The sequence below is a fragment of the Sapajus apella genome, unplaced genomic scaffold (assembly GCF_009761245.1).
Source record: "Sapajus apella isolate SASKATOON/1434 unplaced genomic scaffold, GSC_monkey_1.0 scaffold38, whole genome shotgun sequence".
NCBI classification, from domain to species: domain Eukaryota; kingdom Metazoa; phylum Chordata; class Mammalia; order Primates; family Cebidae; genus Sapajus; species Sapajus apella.
Genome location: NW_022436978.1, coordinates 17,728,996 through 17,753,442, shown reverse-complemented (window position 1 = coordinate 17,753,442; position 24,447 = coordinate 17,728,996). Strand labels below are relative to the sequence as shown.

At 38.4% G+C, this 24,447-nt stretch overlaps 1 protein-coding gene across 4 annotated transcripts in view; it reads left to right on the top strand.

Annotated features, from left to right (window-relative positions):
- KLHL24 (kelch like family member 24) overlaps window positions 1-24,447 on the top strand; it is a 48,565-nt gene that overhangs the window by 7,992 nt on the left and 16,126 nt on the right. For all 4 annotated transcript variants that reach the window (XM_032298471.1, XM_032298472.1, XM_032298469.1 and 1 more), the window contains 3 exons: window positions 5,086-6,066; window positions 18,906-19,090; window positions 20,382-20,500. In XM_032298471.1, the coding sequence (XP_032154362.1) occupies window positions 5,147-6,066; window positions 18,906-19,090; window positions 20,382-20,500 (1,224 nt within the window). In that variant the 5' untranslated portion in view covers window positions 5,086-5,146. The remainder of the gene's footprint in view (window positions 1-5,085; window positions 6,067-18,905; window positions 19,091-20,381; window positions 20,501-24,447) is intronic.

Genomic DNA, 24,447 nt, shown 5'->3' with positions numbered 1-24,447 from the left:
AGAAAGTCAAGATGCCCAGCCAGGAGGCAGCAGGCTAAGGCTGTTTGGAAAGATGCAAGAGAGAGTCTCTCTTACATACAGAGCAGTGAACAAATATCTCATTGCTCTTGAAGACTGTGTAATACAAAGTGATTTTATAGGCGTTCTAATCCAGGATTTCCCATTTTTTATGGGGTAAAAGTAGTGGAGAGGAAGACCTCTTTGGTCAGTAAACAAATCAAGGAGCAAACTCTGAAAATAGGGGCAGAAACTTGATATTGATACAAAGTTAATTGATCAGTTGATACAAAGATTAATTTGTATCAATACAAAGTTTAATCAACTTTATATTAATACTTAACTTACAATCCCCAAATTTATCTAACAAATACTAGACAGAGTAAGATCATTGAATACAGAAAACGAAGTATACTTTCATATATGTTTTCCTACTTGTCCATTCTAACCAAAGGGAAATTCTTAGTTCTTACAATGTGCTATTTTGTTTTGTATTCTGAACAAATTTTCATTTAAACATTGAGAAAATGAAAATGTATGCAGGAAGAACCTCATAATTTTTGTCATTGTTAATACCAATAATTGTATCACTAGTCAAAGTCACAACCACTTGTGTGAATTTTTTGAACCTGATATGTAATAAGAATTTAAATTAGATAAGCCAGAATGAATAATAGAATTTAAATTAGATAAGCCGGTTTTTGATTTGGGTACCTGACTTGTGGCTAATTCAACCATAATTTGAATCTAGATTAGTAAGACATTAAGATTAAAATATGAGTTATAGTCCATGTCGTCACAGTTTATCATAATTGAAATGTTCCGTTTTTTAAGTACTTGTGATATTACATACATTGAACTTTCTGAAGTTTGAAAAACAACAAAAAATTGACATTCAGGCACAGTAGTGGTCTATCTTGCCATGGGGGATAGATTTCTGTTTATAGAACTGTTATTGAGATAACTTCAAATTAAAAGCGTATTTGTTAGAGATGCTGCTGTTCGCGTGTGGGAGCCTGGAATTTGAAAGTCATTCTGTGCATTATAAATGGAGTTTTAAATGTGAAGCTGTGTGTGTGCATGCATCCAGGCACGCACACATATACATGGGCACTCTGACCCAAGCTGGATGATCAGTAATGAGGCAAATATGACTTCTCTGAGTAATCAGAAAAGTCTTAAAAGAGATGGGAAGAAATCCCTTTTTTTAGTGAGTGATAATAAAACTGAAAACTAATAAAATATTTTAAACTCTGATATATTTTTATTCATTTAGGTATTAAAATTAACAAAAGGAAATAGAGCTTTTATTTTCTTCTCAGGCAACTCTGTTACCTAAAATCTGCAAAACGTAATTGGATTAAAGTCAAACATCTAACTTGTTTGGACCATAACATATATGTAGCAGAAAATATTTTCTCAAATTTAAGAGAAACTAATTTTCCTAAGTTTGTGGGAGTTACTTTGTTGACATTTATTCCAAAACCAGCCATTAGTGAGCCTTGTCATATGTTACCTTTACCTTTATGTGTGTTCATTTAAATAGGCCTTCTCCATGAACTTCCATTGCCGTTAACTATTGTATTACATCACAAAGCTTTGTTATGTGTTTAGAAAATGCATGGATATTTGCACATTTGAAATTTTCTGATTTCTTTTTTTAACTTACAAATGAGAGTGGCTGGGCGTGGTGGCTCACGCCTGTAATCCCAACCTTTGGCAGGCTGAGGCAGGTGGGCTCACTTGAGGTCAGGAGTTCGAGACGAGCCTGGCCAACATAGTGAAACCCCATCTCTTCTAAAAATACAAACATTAGCCAGGCATGGTGGCGTGTGTCTGTAGTCCCAGCTACTCAGACAGCTGAGGCAGAATAGCTTGAAACTGGGAGGTAGAGGTTGCAATGAGCCAAGATTGTGCCACTACAGTCCAGCCTGGGCAAGACTCCATCTGAAAAAAACAAAAACCGAAAAAGATATCAACATAGTGCCTTTGACTCTCCACCCTAGTGATTTCAATTGAAAATAATATTTATTTTACTTTAGTCTTTCTTCCATTTGACTGATAAAATTGCTTGGATTTTTTTGACTTTACCTGCACAACTCGGGGATAGACAGAGAAACAGAAAATGTCCTGGATAGCATGCAAGCATTTAGGTGTCCTTCAGATGTTGTTAGAGCCAGGTATTTTCCCCGAATGATCAGAATAACCTGGTGTACATCTGCCCAGAGAAAATCTTATCACCTAGACTTCAGGAAGGTTAAGTGCTAATAGATTGGAAGAGATTTTTTAAAATGTAATAGACGTTTAAGGAGGAACTAGGCTGTGTGTACCTATGTGACATATTGTCCGTGCTGCCTTATGTTATTATTTATCTTGTTTGAATATGTTTTTTGCAACTCTATTTAATAAAAAAATAGCCGGGAACAGTGGCTCCCACTTGTAATCCCAGCACTTAGGGAGGCCGAGGTGGGCGGATCATGAGGTCAAGAGATCGAGACCATCCTGGCCAATATGGTGAAACCCCATCTCTACTAAAATACAAAAAATTATCCAGGCATGGTGGCACATGCCTATAGTCCCAGGAGGCTGAGGCAGGGGAATCTCTTGAACCCGGGAAGTGGAGGTTGCAGTGAGCCAAGATCACGCTACTGCACTCTAGCCTGGCGACAGAGCAAGACTCCGTCTCAAAACAAAACAAAACAGGCTGGGCGGAGTGACATGCCTTCAATCCCAGCACTTTGGGAGGCCGAGGCGGGAGAATCTCTTGAGCATAGGAGTTCAAGACCAGCCTAGCCAACACGGCAAAACCTGTCTCTACTAAAAAATATATAAAAATTAGCCAGGCATGGTGGCATGTACCTGTAATCCCAGAGACACAAGAATTGCTTGAACCCGGGAGGCAGAGGTTGCAGTGAGTCAAGGTCATGCCACTGCACTCCAATCTAGCCTGGGTGACAAAAGGAGATCCTGTCTCAAAAAAGCAAAAACAAAAAACTCCCGTAGCAGTATCTTACATCTTACATCTCTGTAAACCCTAGGCCTAGTATAGTAGCTTGACAATAGTGGGCATATAATAAATATTTGTTGATGATGATGATGGTAGAAGCTACAATATTAAGTAAATTCAGTGAGAGAATTCATGAAAGTTGGAAGTATCTAGTGAGTATTGGAGCTAGGATATGTGGGGCATTACAGTGATTAAGGAGAGGATGGAGATAAATAAGAACATGAAAAAGAAGAGACTGCCGTATATCAGATAATGAGTTGCTTTTTGATTTTGATAGTACATATTTTAGTTCTCTTTGTGTCACTTGACTTAAAAAGTGGGGTACAATTTAATATGTGACAGGGTACACAAAATATAGTCTTAAGATTGTTAACTTTCAAGTCTCAGTTTTATTTGTGGCTTGCAAATGTAGGACGGCATCTGACTTTTTGGATTACATTGTCTCTGATATCCTTTAGTTGCTTTCTTTTTGCTGCCATACTCAGGCCTGAATGTCTGACCTGAAATATTTCAAGAAGCTGGGTATGTTAGAAGGGATGTGTGTGAAATTTTCAGGGTGTGGCAATAGATGAGAGTTACTATGAGTGGTCTTAAACCAACTACTCACACATTCTGAATCACTTATCAACTTCTGGAGATGTGGAAAGAGAGAAGAAGAATCACCTTAAAATTAATGTTAGAGAGAATTGCACGAGACGCCGTGGCTTATGCCTATAATCCCAGCACTCTGGGAGGCCAAGGTAGGCAGATCCCTTGAGGCCAGGAGTTTAAGACCAGCCTGGGCAACATGACAAAACCCCATCTCTACCAAAAATGCAAAAATTAGCTGGGCGTGGTGGTGCGCGCCTGTAGTCCCAGCTACTCAGGAGGCTGAGACAGGAGAATCAATTGAACCCAGGAGCTGGAGGTTGCAGTGAGCCAGGATCGCGCCATTGTACTCCAACCTGGGTGACAGAGTGAGACCTTGTCTCCAAAAGAAGGTGCAGAGAAAGAGAGAATTGATGGCTATAGCTGAGTGCCTCTATTCATCAGTTACTTGCTGTTAGTCATTTTTGAGGGGGTTTTGGGATGTGAAAGGGAACGGGACCTAGATAACATGCATGAACATTTTTTAAATGAATACTACATTTTATAATAGAAATTTTGGTGGAAAATGAAGATAAATAAATCACGTGACATTTTGGCATATGTACATCTTATCCCTAGATTCACCGATACATTATTTTTTTCTGTTGGCATATGTTTTGTGATCTGCTTTTTCACTTACTGTGTGGTTACTACTTCCCCATGTCATTAAATAATCTATATAATTTTTAATGACTGCATAAACTGTGTTCTATCCAGAAGATGTACTGTGGTTTAACCAGTCCCCTCCTATAGGGCATTTAGGTTGCTTTTAGTATTTTGTATTAATACGACATTGGGCATCTGTATAGATCAACCTTGCCACATAATTCTGATTATTTCCTTAGGAGAGAGTGCTAAAAAAAAAAAATAGACTTGCTGGTCAAACAATATACATATCTTTAAAGAGTATTGATAGATACAGCTAAATTTCTCTCTAGGAATTATTTATTAAGATAATAATTATTTGGCCAGCCATGGTGGCTCATTACTTTGAGAGGCTGAGGTGAGAGAATCCCTTGAGGCTAGGAGTTCAAGATCCCATCTCTACAAAAAGTAAAAAAAAATAGCCAGGCATGGTGGTATGCACACATAGTCACAGCTACTCACAGCTTTTCACAGCTGAGGCAGGAAAATCACTTGAGCCTAGGAGTCTGAGGTTACAATGAGCTATGATCATGTCGCTTTACTCCAACCTTGGTGACAGAGTGAGACCCTGTCCTTTCAGCTAAAAAAGGGGAGCTTAAGGAGTACTATTGCAAATTACCCCTGATGTTCTAGTTGTACAAATGCGAATTTTTATCAGTTTTTATTAACATGAGATAGTGCTGTGTACCTATGTGAAATATATTGATTATGTGATTTTGTTGTAGTGTTTCTATCAAAATGAAATTTTGCAATTTGAATACTGAATTTTTTGCACATTGAAATGTTTTCCTTTGGTTTTTTACTTTTAGCCATATAAAGAAGATCCCTAACAGTCATTTCTCAACAATTATATAGTCAACTGATGTAACAATGGTACTAATATTGGGACGCAGACTAAACAGAGAGGATCTTGGGGTGCGTGATTCCCCAGCAACGAAGCGTAAAGTTTTTGAAATGGACCCCAAATCTCTGACAGGTCATGAGTTTTTTGACTTCTCTTCAGGATCATCCCATGCTGAAAACATACTCCAGATATTTAATGAATTTCGAGATAGCCGCTTATTCACAGATGTTATCATTTGTGTGGAAGGAAAAGAGTTTCCTTGCCATAGAGCTGTGCTCTCAGCCTGTAGTAGCTACTTCAGAGCTATGTTTTGTAACGACCACAGGGAAAGCCGAGAAATGTTGGTTGAGATCAATGGTATTTTAGCTGAAGCTATGGAATGTTTTTTGCAGTATGTTTATACTGGAAAAGTGAAGATCACTACAGAGAATGTACAATATCTCTTTGAGACATCGAGCCTCTTTCAGATTAGTGTTCTCCGTGATGCATGTGCCAAGTTTTTAGAGGAGCAGCTTGATCCTTGTAATTGCTTAGGAATCCAGCGCTTTGCTGATACCCATTCTCTCAAAACACTCTTCACAAAATGCAAAACTTTTGCATTACAGACTTTTGAGGATGTGTCGCAGCATGAAGAATTTCTTGAGCTTGACAAAGATGAACTTATTGATTATATTTGTAGTGATGAACTTGTTATTGGTAAAGAGGAGATGGTTTTTGAAGCCGTCATGCGTTGGGTCTATCGTGCCGTTGATCTGAGAAGACCACTGTTACATGAGCTCCTGACACATGTGAGACTCCCTCTGCTGCATCCCAACTACTTTGTTCAAACAGTTGAAGTGGACCAATTGATCCAGAATTCTCCCGAGTGTTATCAGTTGTTGCATGAAGCAAGGCGGTACCACATACTTGGGAATGAAATGATGTCCCCAAGGACAAGGCCACGCAGGTGAGAAGACTGTTTTCAAATATCGTTAGCAAAAGTTTTTAATACATCTTTAAACCTCCTGAATACAATCTCAATGTAGTATGCACTGTCTACCTGTGGCTTTATATAATTTTAGATTTATTTTGGATTGTGTAAATGTCTCCTAATGAATTCTACATTCAACAGTAGCATTTTTTTTGTTATTGTCGTTCTGTGCTATCAAACAGTGTAGCAAAGGGTCTTTGCAACTGTGCATATCTCAACATGTTTCTACAAATTTCTCCTAACTTTTGTAGGGCCCCAAACCATTTCACTTTTCTTTCCAAAGAGTCTTTGGATACAGGGTAGCTAAGACTTTAGTAGGCCCTCTTAGACTGCCTCTACTTAAAAAATCAATTTGCTCCTGGGCACAGGGGCTCACACCTGTAATCCCAGTACTTTAGGAGGCCAAAGTGGTAGAGTACTTGAGCTCAGGAGTTCAAGACTAGCCTGGGCACCATAGCAACACCTCATCTCTACTAAAAATAATTAGCCAGGCATGGTGGCACGTACCTGTAGTCCCAGTTCCTCGGGAGGCTGAGGTGGGAGGATTGCTTGAGCCCAGGAGTTTGAGGCTGCTGCGAGCCATGCTCTTACTGCTTTCCAGCCTGGGCAACAGGGTGAAAGTCTGTCCCCCCCCCCTAAAAAAAAAACATGTTTGCACATCTGTAGACTGACCTTTGTCCTAACACAGAAGCATGAAATATAGAGGTGAAGTAAATGAGCTGGTATACATTGAATGAATTCTCAAATGTAAAATCCAGGCCTCAAATCTTATTTAATTGCCACAGTTACTATATTTAATGTCAATCTCAATTTTAAAATATTTTTTCTGAATGTGAAAATTGCCATTACAGAGAATTTGGAAAATGTGTTTGGGGGTAGAATGCAGTTAAATAGTGTAGTATATTTGTGCCTTCTTATATTATTTCTATAAGACACCTATAGATTTAAATTCATAAACTATAGAAAAATAATTTTCATGCCTTAATAGTGGAAGGAATACTGTTAATTGTACTTTATTGTGAATAAGCAAAAAATGCCTGTTGAGAAATATTACAGTAAATTATCCTTTTAATATTTTTCTAACAAAGGTAATGATGGTGTTGATTTTTTTTAAATTGTGGTAAAAAATAACAAATTTTACTGTCTTAATCATTTTTAATTATACAGTTCAGTAATGTTGAGTATATTCACATTGTTGTGATATTAGTATTTTTATTAGTTTATTGGTTTATTATTAAGCCATCTCCATTTTTTTCTGTAAATTTACTATAGCATAGCTCACAAACCACATTTTTACCTTAAATTTTGACTATCAATCATTTTTTTGGAATGTGATTAAAATTCAGCATATTGTGAGATAGCTTGTTTTTAAAATTTATACTAGTTTCAATATAGTAAGATTTAATATATTTCCTCATACATAAAATGAGAATGATGATAAACTATTTATATCACAGATTTTGCCACTGAAACTATTAAATGTGATAATTCTTACCCACCAGCATAATGCTTGGCACACTGAAAGTGCTTAATGATTATTAGCTATTATTATTTTTAGCTATTATTATTTATACAGTATAATGTAGGCCTGCCCCACTTTAAGAAAACTCCAGTACCTGAAAGTCTGAACTTTCTATAAACTATACTGTTGGATAACTATTATTACAAAAAACATAATATTTATTTGTAAACGTAAGAGGACTTTTTTTCTTCAAAGTTAGTTGACTTTAGTTAAAATTAATTGTTTTAAAAGAAATAAATATGTAAAACATTTTTATTCCTAGTCTTTTAACAAAGGACAGAAAACATAAAATCTCCATCTATAAATATACTGATTTTAAGTTCTTTTTTTTTTTTCTTTAAGGATCATTAAGACCCTGAGCTGAGCTTAATTAAGAAAACTAAACAGCTTCAGAGCTGTGTGATTATTAGCTCTTCAAGAACTTTGTGGACACACAGTATCCCTCTAAAGGAAAAATCACTCCTTTTTCCAAGACAAATGCCCCTGTAACAGACAAAATGGCCTGAGGTCAGGTGGGGCTAGTAACACGCAGCCTGCAGAGTAGGAACCAAGGATTATATGTTGTAAAATCAAGATAAGTCATTTCTTACTAATCTTTGTAAAGACATAACCTGAATGCAATCAGATTGCAGCCTAAGGGATCCATCACTCCTTTAAAGAGGCACTTGTCCTAATTTACTGAATTATTTGATTTCCGAAAATGTATTTTATACCCGGTTTTTCAGGGAACAAATCTATTTCCACAGTGAAACATCTGTTTATAAATTGCAGTATCACCTTTCTTTAGGAGACAAGTATAAAAATCAAACTATAGATAACTGAATTTACAGACTTAAAAATATAAGAGCAGATATTTATTTTATGTGGGCATTACATGAGGGATCCTTTATTTTATAACTCTGCCATCACCTTCTGTCCCTTAGATCTATCTTTCACTTATCTGTTACTGCATGTTAGCATTAATCACTAGGAATTTCATTATCTGAACAATGTGTATTATTTGTACAGGTTCTCGTCTTTCTGAGAAACTCCAAACTTCTTTGAAAGAGGAGTGATGTCTCCACTTCTTCAACAGCAGTTCATTCCTCTGACTTCTGCTCCAGTCACCTCTACTGAAACTCCTCTCAATCAGGTCATCACTGACCTTCTATTTGTTATTTGCTGGCCTCTCTTCAGTCTTTATCCAGCTTGAGCTCTTTCGAATTTGATGTTATTAGTTGCCTTATACATCTTGAAGTACCTCCATTGGCTTCTAGAATGCCATTTCCCTCATGGTCCTCCTATTTCTCTAGTTACTCTTTTTCAACTTAATTGTTCTTACTCCTACATCTAGTCTGAAATATTATCTGCATGATTCACATCTCTTTGTCTTCCCTTATGTACTTGCCTAGGTGACCTTATCTCATCTATTTTCATGGTTTTAATTACCATGCATGCTGTTGACTACCAAACCAGCCCAGAATCTTCTCTTTCATTCATTCATATTTCTTTTTCAAATTTTATATGTTTTATTTATTTTTTATTATAGGTGTATATTTCTTTTTAAATTTTTACATGTGTTTTTTACTTGACTGTGCATCTTTTCAAAATAACAGGCAAAATAACATTAGCACACTTAATGATAATTCATCGCATCTAATACCCAATCCGTTTTCAGACCCCCCCAGTCTTCCAAACTGCACTTTAATAGGCCTGGATCCAGTCTGGGATTACTCATTATATCCGGTTATTTCTATGAAATCTCTTTTACTTCAAAACAGTTTCTTTTTCATGATTCTGATTTGTCAATGGGGAAATTGTCCAGAAAAATATTCTACCTTTTGGATCAGTCTCATTGCTTCCTTCTGGCATCATTTAGCTGTGTTTCCTGCAAACTGGAAGTTGGCTCCACGAGCTTCAGTTTGATGAATATAAGTTAAATATTTATAGCTAGAATTAATCCTATGTAATGTGTATATTATATTGCATCAGATTAGGAGTCACAGCGTATCTGGGTGTCCCACCATTACTGATGCAGAGATGAACTCTGGTTTAGGGTGGTGGCAGTCTAATCCCTCCAATGTACAGTTAAGTTATACTCTCCATATCAGCCAGTGGTCCTTTAATATCTGTTCTGTGCCAAGTATTGTCTAGAGCTCAACCCATCATAGAAATTCTCCCTGTATACTCACATGTCTCTTAGATGACAGAGAAAGCCCGAAAACTCATATTAAAAACAGTGTGGTGGTATTTTCCCAGAAAGAGGAATAGGCCAATTTAAGAGCATGAAAGCTTTGATAATCCGCCCTGCCAGTTGTAAACCCTTAGATGTGTGGAAAAAATAGTAGAGACTAATCACAGAAGGAGTAAAGCATAGAAACAGTGGTTGTAGGCCAGGCGCAGTGGCTCACACGTGTAATCAAGCACTTTGGGAGTCTGAGGCACAAGGATTACTTGGCCCAAAAGTTCAAGACCAGCTTGGGCGACATAATGACACTCTGTTAATACAGAAAAAATAAAAGCTAGCCAGGCATTGTGGCATGCACCTGTAGTCCCAACTACTTGGGAGGCTGAGGCAGGAGGATTACTTGAGCCTAGGATTTTGAGGTTACGGTGAGCAGGCCACTGCATTCTAGCCTGGGCAGCAGAGCAATACCCTGACTCAAAAAAAATTCATTAATTAAAAATTTTAAAATAGACACTCTTCAAAAATAATCACACTATATAAGACTACACTACATCCTCTGCCTTTATTCAGAGTACCCTTAGCTTTTTTTTTTTTCTGAGACAGGGTCTCACTCTGTCACCCAGACTGGAGTGTAGTGGCACCATCATGGCTCACTGCTGCCTCCACTTCCTAGGCTTGGGTGATTCTTCCACCTAAGGCTCCCAAGTAGCTGGGACTACAGGCATGCATCACCATCCCCGGCTTATTTTTTGTAGAAATGAGGTTTCCCATATTGCTCAGGCTGGTCCCTGACTCCTGGGCTCAAGAGATCCTCCCACCTCAGCTTCCCAAAGTGCTAGGATTGCAGGCATGAGTCACTATGCCAGGCTGCCCTTAGCATTCTTAATTTCCTCTCTTTCCTCCTCTCTTCCTTTGGCCCTCTTCCTGAGTCCCCAGCATGATTTGGAAACTTGTTTCTAGGTCAAAAATTTAATCTTAGTGTGGAAAACATTTGAGGTAAAAAGAGTTCATATTAATACGTATATGCATATTTGGGCTCAGGAGTACTTTTGAACTCTATAGAGAATTAATATGGTAGCTAACTTAAGCAGGTCTTAAATTTCACCTAATAAATCTTTGAGTTACTTTTATGTACCATCTCAGTATGCCAAGTGCTAGGCTTCAACCCTGTTCATCTGGAGAAAAGGAACTTACTTTTCTGCTTGTGATGGGCCTCTCTGCCCCACCCTCATCCCAACTCATGAACCAACTATGATATTTATGGCCTCTGACTGATGTTTCACATTCCTGACTATTGTTTAACAATCTGATTCTGCTCTCTAGTACACCTAATTACCGTTTCTTGCCCCTGCTTTTCTCTAAATACTGATTTCCATATTTCCCATACCAGCCTAAATACCAGACTTTTAAACTCACGATTGCTTGGCAGTGTGGTTCTGATGCTGCTGCTTTTGCATCCTGTCTTGATCCACGTCGTTACTACCGACCATAATGATTCCCTGGAAAAAGTCATTTCCCCTGATAGATGCTAGTTTTCCATTTTTGTAGGCCTGGGCTGCCTACAAAATGAGGTTCCCAAGAGGAAACATGGATGGTATTAAACTGGGCAAGTGTCTTCTGATATATTGACCATACATGGCTAGTTGTTCATGTCTATGAAAAAAACTGATGCCCTTTGCCAAACTCCACTGAGCAATAGAGACAGCTAAGACTTCATAAGTTCATAATTTTGAGGTTGGAATCAGCCATTAATTAAGTACTTGTCTCTTCTAATATTTTCTACTATCTCTTACCTGATAATCAGTTACTGTATAATAAATCTAGGAATCTAATTGCCATATTGAGGGCAAGGCTGAAGTTCCTGTTGAAAACAAATGAGAAGACCAAGGGAGTTCTAAATATATTCTTTTCTTAAGGAATAGTGTTTTGGTCTGATGCGGTGGCTTACGCCTGTAATCCCAGCACTTTGGGAGGCTGAGGTGGGCACATCATGAGGTCGGGAGTTCAAGACCAGCCTAGCCAACATGGTGAAAACCCATCTCTACCGAAATACAAAAATTAGCTGGGTGTGGTGGAGGGCACCTGGGGAGGCTGAGGCTGGAGAATCACTTGAACCCAGGATACAGGTTGCAGTGAGCTGAGATTGCACCATTGCACTCCAGCCTGGGCGACGGAGCGAGACTTCATCTCAAAAAAAAAAAAAAGAAATATTCTTTGTATAGTTGTATGTGTATGCCTCCCTACTTCTTTTACACAGATAGTAGGGTATAGCACTCACATTTCTGCACCTTGCCTTTCCTACTTAAAAGTATCTTGGAAATTGTTCTATATCATCATATAGAGATCTCATTATTAATACTATTGTAGAAAATTTCAAACTTGTTCTTTTGAAAGAGCTACATAGTGTCCTATTTATGGATATACCATAATTTATTTAATCCATCTCCTTATGGATAGAGGTTGCTTCTAATTCACTTTTTTTGCCATTGCAAATGATACTCAGTGAATGTTCTTGTACATTGTCTTTGTATACACATACTGTTATAGTTTGAATTACTAGAAGTATAATTGCTCAGTCATAGGATATGTGCATTTTTAATCTCTACAGGTATTATAAAAATTGCTTTTCAATTTATACTTCAACAAAAATATGAAAGTGCCTATTTCTGCACTTCTTTGCCAGTGTAGTTTGTTAATATTAGTTTTTGTAAATCTTTGCTACTCTGGAAAGTCAAAATGAGGGTATCTTATAATTCTCACCCACCTTCCTTTCCTTTCCTTTTTTCTTTTCTTTCTCTCTCTCTTTCTCTCTTTTTCTTTCTTCCTTTTTTTTTTTTAATCAGGTTCTCACTCTGGTCATCCAAGCTAGAGTGTAGTGACGGAAATGTAGCTCACTACAGCCTCGATCTCTCAGACTCCAGCAACCTACCTGCCTCAGCCTCCTGAGTAGCTGGAACTACAGGCGTGGATCACCATACTAATTATTTATTTTTTATAGAGACAGGGTCTCACTTTGTTGCCCATGCTGGTCTCAAACTCCTGGGCTCAAGTGATCCTCCCACCTTGGTCTCCCAAAGTGTGCATTTTTTTTTTTTAAGTGTAGAAGATTCAGCATCTTTTCCTGAGTTAGAAAGCCATTTGTAGGTTGTTGGTTTTATCTGCAATCCGTTGAACTCTAAGGTATCCAAATTCTGATTGCAAATGGAAACAAACTCACCAGCTCAAGCATAAAGGGGAAATTTATGAAAAGGATACTGAAGGCTGGATACGGTGTCTCACACCTGTAATCCCAGCACTTTGGGAGGCCGAGGTGGGTGGATCACTTGAGGTCAGGAGTTTGATCCAGCCTGGCCAACATGGTGAAACCCTGTCTCTACTAAAAATACAAAAATTAGCTGGGCATTGTGGCTTATGCCTATAATCCCAGCTGCTCTAGAGGTTGAGGCAGGAGAATGGCTTGAACCCTGGAGGCGGAGATTGCAAGATCGTGCCACTGCACTCCAGCCTGGGCAACAGAGTGAGACTCCATCTCAACAACAACAAAAAAGATTCAAGAATCAGTGTCTTGTAGAACCTAAGAGCAGAAATTCAATGCAACCTCAAAGAAAACTAGGACAGGCTACTAAAAAGCTGTCAGAAACCAACCCGTGCCTTCTCCGTACCTCTTGCCTCTGCTTTTCTCTGTGTGTCTGCCTCATTCTCTCCCATTAGTCTGGCAGAATATGGTCACTCATGGGTTTGGGGTTGACATATTTCAGGTTCAGGCAGCCAGAGAGAATGAATCTCTCTTTCCTTTGGGGAGACATAATCTCTAACTTAGCCAGACAACATTTTCTGGATATTTACCTATTGTTATGGGAGCAGAATCATGTGGCAGAAATGTGGTCACTGAAAATCCCATCCCGTGCTAGGTTGAGGAGATGCCCAGAAGTAACCATTAATACTAAGGTGTGTGTGTGTTTTTTCTTTTGTTCTTTCTTAACTTGTGGGAGAGTGGGGAAGGAGTAATTTATATATTAATTGGAGAAAATTTAGAGAATGGAAGAAGCAAAAAATACTACCCGTATTTTCACCTTGAAGAGGTAACATTGTAAACCTTTCGCGTTTCTCTTCTTGTTGTTGAGACAGGGTCTACCTCTGTTACCCAGGCTAGAGTGCAGTGGCGCCATCATGGCTCATTGCAGCTTAGACCTCCCTGGCTCCAGCATTTTTCCACCCCCGCCTCCTGAGTAACCGGGTCTATAGGCACACACCACCATGCCTGACTAATTTTTGTATTTTTTATAGAGACAGGATCTCACTCTGTCACTCAGGCTGGTCTCAAACCCCTTGGCTCAAGCGATCCTCCTCCTGTTTTAGCCTACCAAAGTATATTCTTTTTTTCTATGTGAATTTATTATTTTATTTACGGGGTTGTAATCTATATAGACTCTTTTTACTGGTTACTATGTAGTAAATGTCTTTCCATGACATGAAGTCTACTACAATATTCTGTAACCCACCCACTCCAACATTTGTTTTTAAGTTTTTACCATTAAGTAAGATGAGCATCTTTGTGGCTACATATTTCAGCATGTCTATGATTAGTTTCTGATGATACATTCTTACATAATTGCTAATTTGAAAAGTTGGCATTTGAGTCTTTTGGTCAGTACACTCATTTTCTTATAGAAGCGGTCCCACCCACTACAGCTTCAGGTGGAAGCCTTACCACACAAATTGATACCTGTGTCCTCACCAAGGTTAAAAGCTCTAAGGCTTGTGGCTGGTACAAGCATCTAAGGGGGTCACTTATATTGGTAAATTCACCATGATCTGGTGATTCCTCTAGGCTCAGGAACTTTTTCTTTTTATACAATAAGACTGGATCAGACTATTAGAGGCAGATTTAACATTAAGTATGACAGACCCGTTAACTCATCTCCTAGTCTATATATATCTGTTTGCAGTAAGAAATGGAATTAACAAGCAGGCTATATATTTTAAGTCAATCTTCCCAGTGATATTCTCTTACTATGGACAAGTCACTACATGGGAAGCCAAAGTTTTCAAAGGTCATTTGGCAAGCATGGAATTCAAACAGAGTTTACTGAAGTCCCTCAGCTAGTATAGTTTGAGGAAGTCTCACCCACCATGAAAATACTCCTGTCAAAAAACCAATAATATTCAAGGTAGCCTAGCTTGGATTGTCTCTCCCTTAGATAAGAACTTGAATGGGCACAGCAAATGTTTGCCTCTATGGTTATCATCTACTCTTTGATTGACTTCTTCATTTATTTATTGCTTCTACAACTGACCAATCCCTTCTTTTGATACATAGTTTCTTCTTTAGCTAAATTAATACATTGTGTTTGGTAACTGGCATGTCTTACAGACTAGAGAACCATTCTGTCTCTTGAAGGCTTAAAGTCTCATGTCTATTTTAGTTCATTATTTTGGTTTGATGGTTTCATTTTCAGGTATTTCTGGGTTTTAGAATGGTGAACAGACTATCAATAATATCTCTCCCTTCTCCTTTCCAATTTCTTACTGCATGAAACACTTCCTTTCCTTTTGTATATGTTTTAAAATATATATCAGATGTTCTCATTAGCCACGATCACTTTTCAACCCTTTTTTTCTTTTTGTCGCTGTCCACATGTCTAGCATATTTGGCATTAACTATAAGTAGATCTGTTATTTCAGCCAGCAATTCCTTGATTTCACCTTTTGAGATTTTTAAACTAAATCCACTAATTATTACATTTTAAAATTTGGTTTAGAAAATCCTGTGGATTTTTTTTTTAGATGGAGTCTTGCTCTGTCACCCAGGTTGGACTGCAGTGGCGCAATCTCAGTTCACTGCAACCTCCACCTCCTGGGTTCAAGCAATTCTCCTGCCTCAGCCTCCCAAGTAGCTGTGATTAGAGGCACCCACCACCATGCCGGGCTAATTTTTGTATTCTTAGTAGAGACAAGGGTTCACCAGGTTGGCCAGGCTGATGTCGAACTCTTGACCTCATGATCTGCCCACCTCGGCCTCCAAAGTGCTGGGATTACAGGCGTGAGCCACTGTGCCCAGCCCTATCCTGTGGATTTATAATTATTTTATCTTTAACATGAATAAAAGACTATGAACTTTTAATTTGGTATTTTCTCTAATGATAATAGAAGATGATTTTTTAAAAAATGTATTACCATTGTAAAAAGGATAATTTGGTTCTCACACTTTAATAGAAGCAAATGGTGAGAATTAATACTAAAGTAACAAATAATTATTATTGCATCATAGCAGAAAATCAGTTTTCCTAAAGAATTAATGAAGCTGGGCACGGTGACTCATGCCTGTAATCTTCGTGCTTTGTGTGGCCAAGGCAGGAGAATGGCTTGAGTGCATCAGTTTGAGACCAGCCTCGGCAACATTGTGAGACCCTGTCTCTACAAAAAAAAAAAAAAAAAATTAATTCACTGGATTAAATGTAATTCACTGGATGTGGTGGCATGCGCCTGTAGTCCCAACTACTTGGGAGGCTGAGGTGAGAGAATCACTGCAGCCAGGAGTTGGAGTTGCAGTGAGCCATGATCTTACCACTGCACTCCAGCCTTGGCAACAGAGTAAGACCCTGTCTCTATTAAAAAAAAAAAAGGAATTAATGAAGTAGAGGGACATGACATTCACTCTGGAAGTAGATTACATGGGTATCCAGCATTTTGTTTATGCTGCACTAGCATCTTCCTGCCATTTTGTTTTACTTGCCCTTATCAGCTGGAGTAACATATTTCCTTTAAGGCCATCAGCTCTCTACCTGAGATAAGTATTTCTCCAAGCTCAAGAAATAGTGCTTTTATCTGATGAGAATATCAGATATATCTAATTAAGCTAAAAGCCATTTGGTTGCAAATAGGATATTTAATACAGGCAAAACTGCCAGCTTGCTAATTCTTTCAGATAAATTCACGTTCTAGTAGACATTGAAGTTACCCTTTATTTATTGGGACTAAATGTCCTAGCAATTAGCTTTTCGTGCTGTTTTCCCTTTCTGTTTCAAAGTACAAAAACAGATAATCTATGTCTGTTGGGTTAAGAAGCCTTGAAAAAGGCAAGCACGTTCAAGCAAAGGGAAAGTATAAAACACGTAAAGTGCAATAAGGATAGGATAAAACAGAATCCTACGATATATAATCATTACTCTGGATTTTATGTTAGGACAGTTAGAAGTGATTCAACTTCAGTGACTAGCAATGTTTGTTTTGATTGATCAAAAAGTAAGACTTTGAGGATTACCACCTTTTTTGAGGATTTGTCTTAGATTTTAAGTGTGTCTTAAGAAATGATACTTCTATGGAAAAAATGATAAGTCAGTAGTTATACTACTAAAGTATCTGGGGCTGTGCTCTTCTTTATTTTTAATATTTTTATTTTGGAATTACTTGGAAAATAGTCAATATTACTGATAACATTTAGGTCCTTCTGTTAATGTTTTACTAAATACTAGGTAAAAGTTACATAATTTCCTGGATTCCTAAAAGTAGTTTTTATTGCATGTATGGAGAAAATTCTTTTCTCCCAAATGTATTTCTGTTTTTATAATGAAAAAAGTATGCCTGGTATAGAATAGGTAAACAATTCAGTTAGTTGACATAGCTCTGAGTAAATGTAGCTAAAATAACTCTGTTAAAAGAGACATGACCAGTATTGCTTGTTTTTTCCTACTGTAATTGCGTAACAGCACACAGACTAAAACTACAAATCACTGTCCTGATGTGGGTTTTTTTTCCCTCTATATTTAAGTAAGAGAAGAAGGATCATTGGCATTTTTCTTTGTGAGACTTGACTTGTAGCAACCATAAGCTGTAACTATAAAATATTTAGATTGTGTTTGTGAAAAATATAAAAGCTAAAGAATTTTAAAATTCCTAAACTATCAATTGAACATTGTAAACAAACAAAAAAATTGTGGATAAGCTTTTGGTTATTCCTGTCTCTTATTTTAAATTTGAACTACAAAATCAGAGAAGCCAGTGATTAACCTAAACATTAGAATTCCTTTAGTGGTGTTAAAAGCTGTTTTGCATTCTAAAAATAGCTCAGGCTCATTATTGGTTTGGAAATGATAGAAATGGGGGAGCCACACAATTCAGAGACAACTATCTTTAACATTTTGGTGTATTCTTTCTGGACACGTTTTTTAGACAGTATTGAACATACCTAATGTACGATTTTTCATCTTGCTTTTCTCCTTTAACATTCTTTGTTATAAACTCTGTTAGTCTTTTTAGTGACTGTCCAACATTTGAGTTGGATTACCTTAATTTACTTGACTTGGTATTTTAAAAATTAATTTCTTTTTTTTTTTTTTTTTTGTTTTTTTTGAGACGGAGTTTCGCTCTTGTTACCCAGGCTGGAGTGCAATGGCGCGATCTCGGCTCACCGCAACCTCCGCCTCCCGGGTTCAGGCAATTCTCCTGCCTCAGCCTCCTGAGTCGCTGGGATTACAGGCACACGCCACCATGCCCAGCTAATTTTTTGTATTTTTAGTAGAGACGAGGTTTCACCATGTTGACCAGGATGGTCTCGATCTCTTGACCTCGTGATCCACCCGCCTCGGCCTCCCACAGTGCTGGGATTACAGGCTTGAGCCACCGCGCCCGGCCCAAAAATTAATTTCTGAACAAGTACATATACTTATTTATTTAAAGGATAGTTGGATTATACTATGAATTAGTTTTTTTAGAATTAGCAAGCAGATGAAAAAGCATCAATTTTCCTACATTTAGAAAAAATACATTATTTTACCTTGTATGGTTATGCATATCTGAATCACTGTAAAACTGCATTTGAAAGTCATCCCTAATATTACCAGGGCTCTGATTGGATTAGATCAGAGAGGACTGCTTTTCAATTTTCAGGTCAAAACCAATAGAAAAAAATACCAATAGAAATTTTCTGTAGAATAATGATATCACTAGATCCACTGTAAATGTTCTCAAAGTAAGTAATTTCCAGCCTGTACTGTTTGGCACATGCACAGAGAAGAAACTTCCCTGTTTGTAATATTATATGGTTTGATTTTAGAGTTTTAAGAAGAAATCTTGAGTGTATTTTAATGTAATATTATTTCCGTACTCTAATAATTATTATTTTAGGTCCACTGGCTATTCTGAGGTAATAGTTGTCGTTGGAGGATGTGAGCGAGTTGGAGGATTTAATCTTCCATATACTGAGTGCTATGATCCTGTAACAGGAGAATGGAAGTCGTTGGCTAAGCTTCCAGAATTTACCAAATCAGAGTATGCAGTCTGTGCTCTAAGAAATGACATTCTTGTTTCAGGTAATTATTAAAGTAGCTACTTTTAATTTGGACACAGCTTTGTTATTTTAAACAATGACAGTGTCTTAAAATAGTGGAATGTGAATACTTGCACTTTAGGGAGATTAGTTTATAACAAATGAAAGCAAGAATGACTTTTTGCTCTTAAAAACAGGTACAAGGCTGGGCACGGTGGCTCATGCCTGTAATCCCCGCACTTTGGGAGGCCGAGGTGGGCTGATCACCAGGTCAGGAGATGGAGACCATCCTGGCCAACATGGTGAAACCCCAGGTCTACTAAAAAATACAAAAATTAGCCGGGTATGGTGAGGGGTGCTTATAGTCCCAGCTACTTGGGAGGCTGAGGCAAGAGAATCGCTTGAACCCAGGAGGTGGAGGTTGCAGTGAGCCGAGATTGGGCCACTGCACTCCAGCCTGGCAACAGAGTGAGACCCTGTCTCAAAAAATAAAAAATAAAAAAATAAAAAAAGGTAGAAGATGACATAAAATGATTTACAAAACATCCACCAGAAAATGCTTTTAATTATGTCACATTTTAAATGCTCTGAATGGGTGTAGAATATGCTATAATTTTTTAAACTTTACCTCTTTACTTTGCAAAGTCAGAAGTACTCATAGAATTAAGCATCTCTAATTCACCCGTGTTTTCTGAAATTCTGCCCAAAGTTTATGAAATAAGATTTGCTTTAAAATTCTTAACTTGAACTTATTTATGATATGTCATATGTTACCTTTAAAATTAGGCAGACAATAAAATGACAGACTTATACAAAGTATAACTATAGTATCTATGGTGGGAAGTCTATTAATTGGTAAAATAATTTTATCAGCTTTGCAGATTATTATATATATTATACACACTGATAAATATAACAATACATACTTTATAATAATATGCTTTTTGAAAAATGGGTGATTTAAAAAAAATACTTTTAGAATAATACCATTATTTGGGTGCTTCTGATGTCTTACTCTTAAATTAACAATCTTTTATGTTACTCTTACTCTTAAATTAACAATCTTTTATAATAAAATTCACATCCTGTATTTTATTATTTTGGATCTATAATTATCACTTACCAAGATAACAATTGGCAAAGTTTAAATTTACTCTGTAGAATTATTTCCATTAAACTTCAAGAGGTTTTTGTTTTACTTGTTGAGCTGAATTCTCAAATTCTTGAATTAGATGAATGCCATGTTATCTTTACCTATGCCTTGGTGGCATAGATCTCTTGGTGACAGCTATATCGTGATAAGTTATTGTGTGTGCATTGTTTTGCATTTAAAGGTGGAAGAATCAACAGCCGTGATGTCTGGATTTATAACTCACAGTTAAATATTTGGATCAGAGTTGCCTCTCTCAATAAAGGCAGATGGCGTCACAAAATGGCCGTCCTCCTTGGTAAAGTAAGAGAAACCACTTTTTATTACTATTGCTGGTACATTTCCAAAGTAAATACCACAGCTGAATTTTTTATTTTACTCTCCCTCTGGGTATTTTGGATTCAAATTATATTTCCTTCCATTTCTAACCTCAGTAGATAAACCAAAGACATAAACAAAATGACACTGTACTTTTGAATGGATATTTTGTTCTCCTAATTTGAAATTCATGGCAGTGTAGCACATTTGTCTTCTCATGCACCACTGGAGTCCAAATTCTAAGAAGCATTGGAAAATAAAGGAGTTACATCAGATATAGACAGGCCAGCTTCTAAGCCACGCAGTTTGTTTTCTTTTTACTAACTTTGCCAGTCAGGCAGAAATATATTTGTCCAAAGTGTTGTTACTTTCTCTTTTTTATTTTAAATAAGTAGATAAACTAACATTTTTAAAGAAAACTATTCTTGACTGCAGCTATTGATTCTTATAAACAATACATTATTTGGGTTCTGAACCATTTACTTTCCTTAGGAACCTGAGAATCAAACTTTTTTTTTTTTCTTTTTGAAACAGGGTCTCTCACTCTGTCACCCAGACTGGAATGCAGTGGCATCATCTCAGTTCACTGCAACCTCTGCCTCCTGGGTTCAAGCTGTTCTCCTGCCTCAGCCACTTGAGTAGCTGGGATTACAGGTGCGCGCCACCATGCCCATATTTTTGTATTTTTAGTAGAGATGGGGTTTCACCATGTTGGCCAGGCTGGCCTCCGACTCTTGAGCTCAAGTGATCCTCCCCCTCAGCCTTCCAGAGTGCTGGGATTATAGGCATGAGCCACCACACCTAGCAGTTTCCAAACTTTAAAAGCAACTACAGGTGGAGTTTCCAAAATGCTTGGGACCAAAACTGTTTCTGATTTTGGTGGTTTTTTTTTTTTTTTTTTTTTTTTTTAAGGTTCTCATTCTGTTGCCCTGGCTAGAATATAGTGACGCCATCACTACTCACTGCAGCCTTGACCTCCTGGACCCAAACTGTCCCCCTACATCAGCCTCCCAAGTACCCATGGCCACAGGTGCACACTACGACGCCTGGCTAATTTAGCATTTTTTGTAGAGTTGGGATTTCTCCATATTGCCCAGGCTGGTCTTGAACTCCTGGGCTCAAGTGGTCTGCCTGCCTCAGCCTCCCAAGGTGCTGGGATTACAGGCATGAGCCACTGCAAAACGAGCCAAATATTTTGGATTTTTTTTTCATATTTTGGAGTATTTTCATTGTATTAGTTGAGCATCCCAAATCAAAAAATCTGAAATTTGAATCATTCCAGTGAGCACTTCCTTTGAGCATTGATGTCATCACTCAAAGTTTCAGATTTGGAGCATTTTGGATTTCAGATTTTAAGATTTGGAAAGTTCAACCTGTATACTATCTTTTAAAAAGTCATATCTTATATAAAAATTTATTACATAACAGATGAAAATAAAGCAGTTATACCAAAGATTATCTTGGAGTCTTTAGTTTCCCCCTACCCCTGTCTCCATCTGCTTCTCCAAAACCACCTCAAATTAATGAACAAGTAAAAGCAGCATACTCGCTTTTGCACATGTCTTTGATCTCCTAGCACTCCCTTCTAAAAAGATTGTTGGGCCGGGTGCGGTGGCTCACGCCTGTAATCCCAACACTTTGGGATGCCCAGGTGGGCGGATCATGAGGTTAGGAGATTGAGACCATCCTGGCCAATACGGTGAAACCCGTCTCCACTTAAAACACAAAAAATTAGCCGGGCATGATGGCAGCTACTGGGAGTCTGAGGCAGGAGAATCACTTGAACCTAGGAGGCAGAGGTGGCACGGAGCCGAGATTGCACCACTGCACTGCAGCCTGGGCAACAGAGCAAGACTCCGTCTCAAAAATTAAGTAAATAAATAAAAATTAAAAAAAAGATTGCTGTCTCATAGGTCCTCCTATGGAGACAGCTAAATACCACCAATATAAAAAAGCTCTAGTTGAAAAGGAAATGTTGACCAGGACCCCTTTTGATCAGCCTCTTTTTTTTTTTTTTTTTTTTGAGACGGAGTTTTGCTCTTGTTACCCAGGCTGGAGTGCAATGGCGCGATCTCGGCTCACCGCAACCTCCGCCTCCCGGGTTCAGGCAATTCTCCTGCCTCAGCCTCCTGAGTATCTGGGATTACAGGCATGCGCCGCCATGCCCAGCTAATTTTTTGTATTTTTAGTAGAGACGGGGTTTCACCATGTTGACCAGGATGGTCTTGATCTCTTGACCTCGTGATCCACCGGCCTCGACCTCCCAAAGTGCTGGGATTACAGGCGTGAGCCACCGCGCCCGGTCTGATCAGCCTCTTATTAGTCCTCCTTCCTCTCTTTCCCCACAGGGGTTTCTTCAAACCTCTCTACTACAGAACAGGGGTCTCCAACCCCCCAGGGCTGCAGATAGGTACCAGTCAGTGTTCTGTTAGGAGCCTAATTGCACTGAGCGAGTTTTACTGCCTCAACTCCACCTTCTGTCAGATCAGTGCGCAATAGATTCTCATAGGAGCATGAACTGCATGTACGAGGGATTTCTAGGTTGCGGCTTCTTATGAGAATCTAATGCCTGATGATCTGAGGTGGAACAGTTTCATCCCCAAATCATGCCATCTCCACCAGCCCCCAACCCAGACCTGTGGAAAAATTGTCTTCCATGAAACTGGTCCCTGGTGCCAGAAAGGTTGGGAACTGCAGCATAGAATACTAGAGCTTCTCAAAACAGAGTTTATATTTTTTATTTTTTGAGATAGGGTCTTGCTGTGTTACTGAGCCTGTAGTGCAGCAGCAAAATCATGGCTCACTGCAGCCTCAACCTCCTGGGCTCAAGTGATCATTCCACCTTAGCCTCCCTAGTAGCTAGGAATACAGGCACACACCATCACACCCAGCTAATTTTTATATTTTTTGTGGAGATAATGTTTTGTCTTGTTGCCTGGGCTGGTCTCAGACTCCTGGGTTCAAGCAATCCTCCTGCCTTAGCCTCCCAAAGTACTGGGATCACAGGCATGAGCCACCATGCCCAGCTCAAAACACAGCTTAAAAGCTGTTAATTCCTAAGGTCTAGTGTGCTGCTGCTGTCTACAAGGCCAATGAAATAATGAGGACCTTGAGACAGATTTACTGGAAATAAAATATTAATAGACTCTTTTCTAAAACCATTTGGTTTATCAGTACCTACTATATTATGTATAGTATTTGTAGCTGTGCCTCGAGAAGGACACAGCATTACTGGAAAACAGGGGCTAAAATAATCCAGGGGTTGGAAGGAGATGCTGTCTGACTTAAAAATTTATAATTATGGCCAGGCACAGTGGCTCACGCCTATAATCCCAGCACTTTAGGAGGCCAAGGAGGGTGGATCACAAAGTCAGGAGATGGAGACCATCCTGGCTAATATGGTGAAATCCCATCTCTACTACAAATACAAAAAATTAGCCAGGCGTGGTGGCACACATTTCATGGAAACCATTTTGCTAGAATTGCAATATAGGTTTAATTCAAGCTTATAAAACGTACTTAAATTTATAAATACTCTGTTCAAGGAAACCTGGGATGGTTTAGAATATAGAATCTTAGGGGAGCACTCCCTAAGGCAACTTAGAAGTGTATCATGGGCTGCAATCCTCAAGAAAAAATAAAAGCCTACTCTTAGAGTAGGCCGGGCACGGTGGCTCATGCCTGTAATCCCAGCACTTTGGGAGGCCAAATTGGGCAGATCACGAGGTCAAGAGTTCGAGACCAGCCTGACCAACATGGTGAAACCCCGTCTCTACTAAAAATGAATAAAGAAAAAAATTAGCTGGGCGTGGTGGTGCACACCTGTATTTCCAGCTGCACGGGAGGTTGAAGTGGGGGAATTGCTTGAACCAGGGAGGTAGAGGTTGCAGTGAGCCAAGATCACACCACTACACTCCAGCCTGGGTGACAGA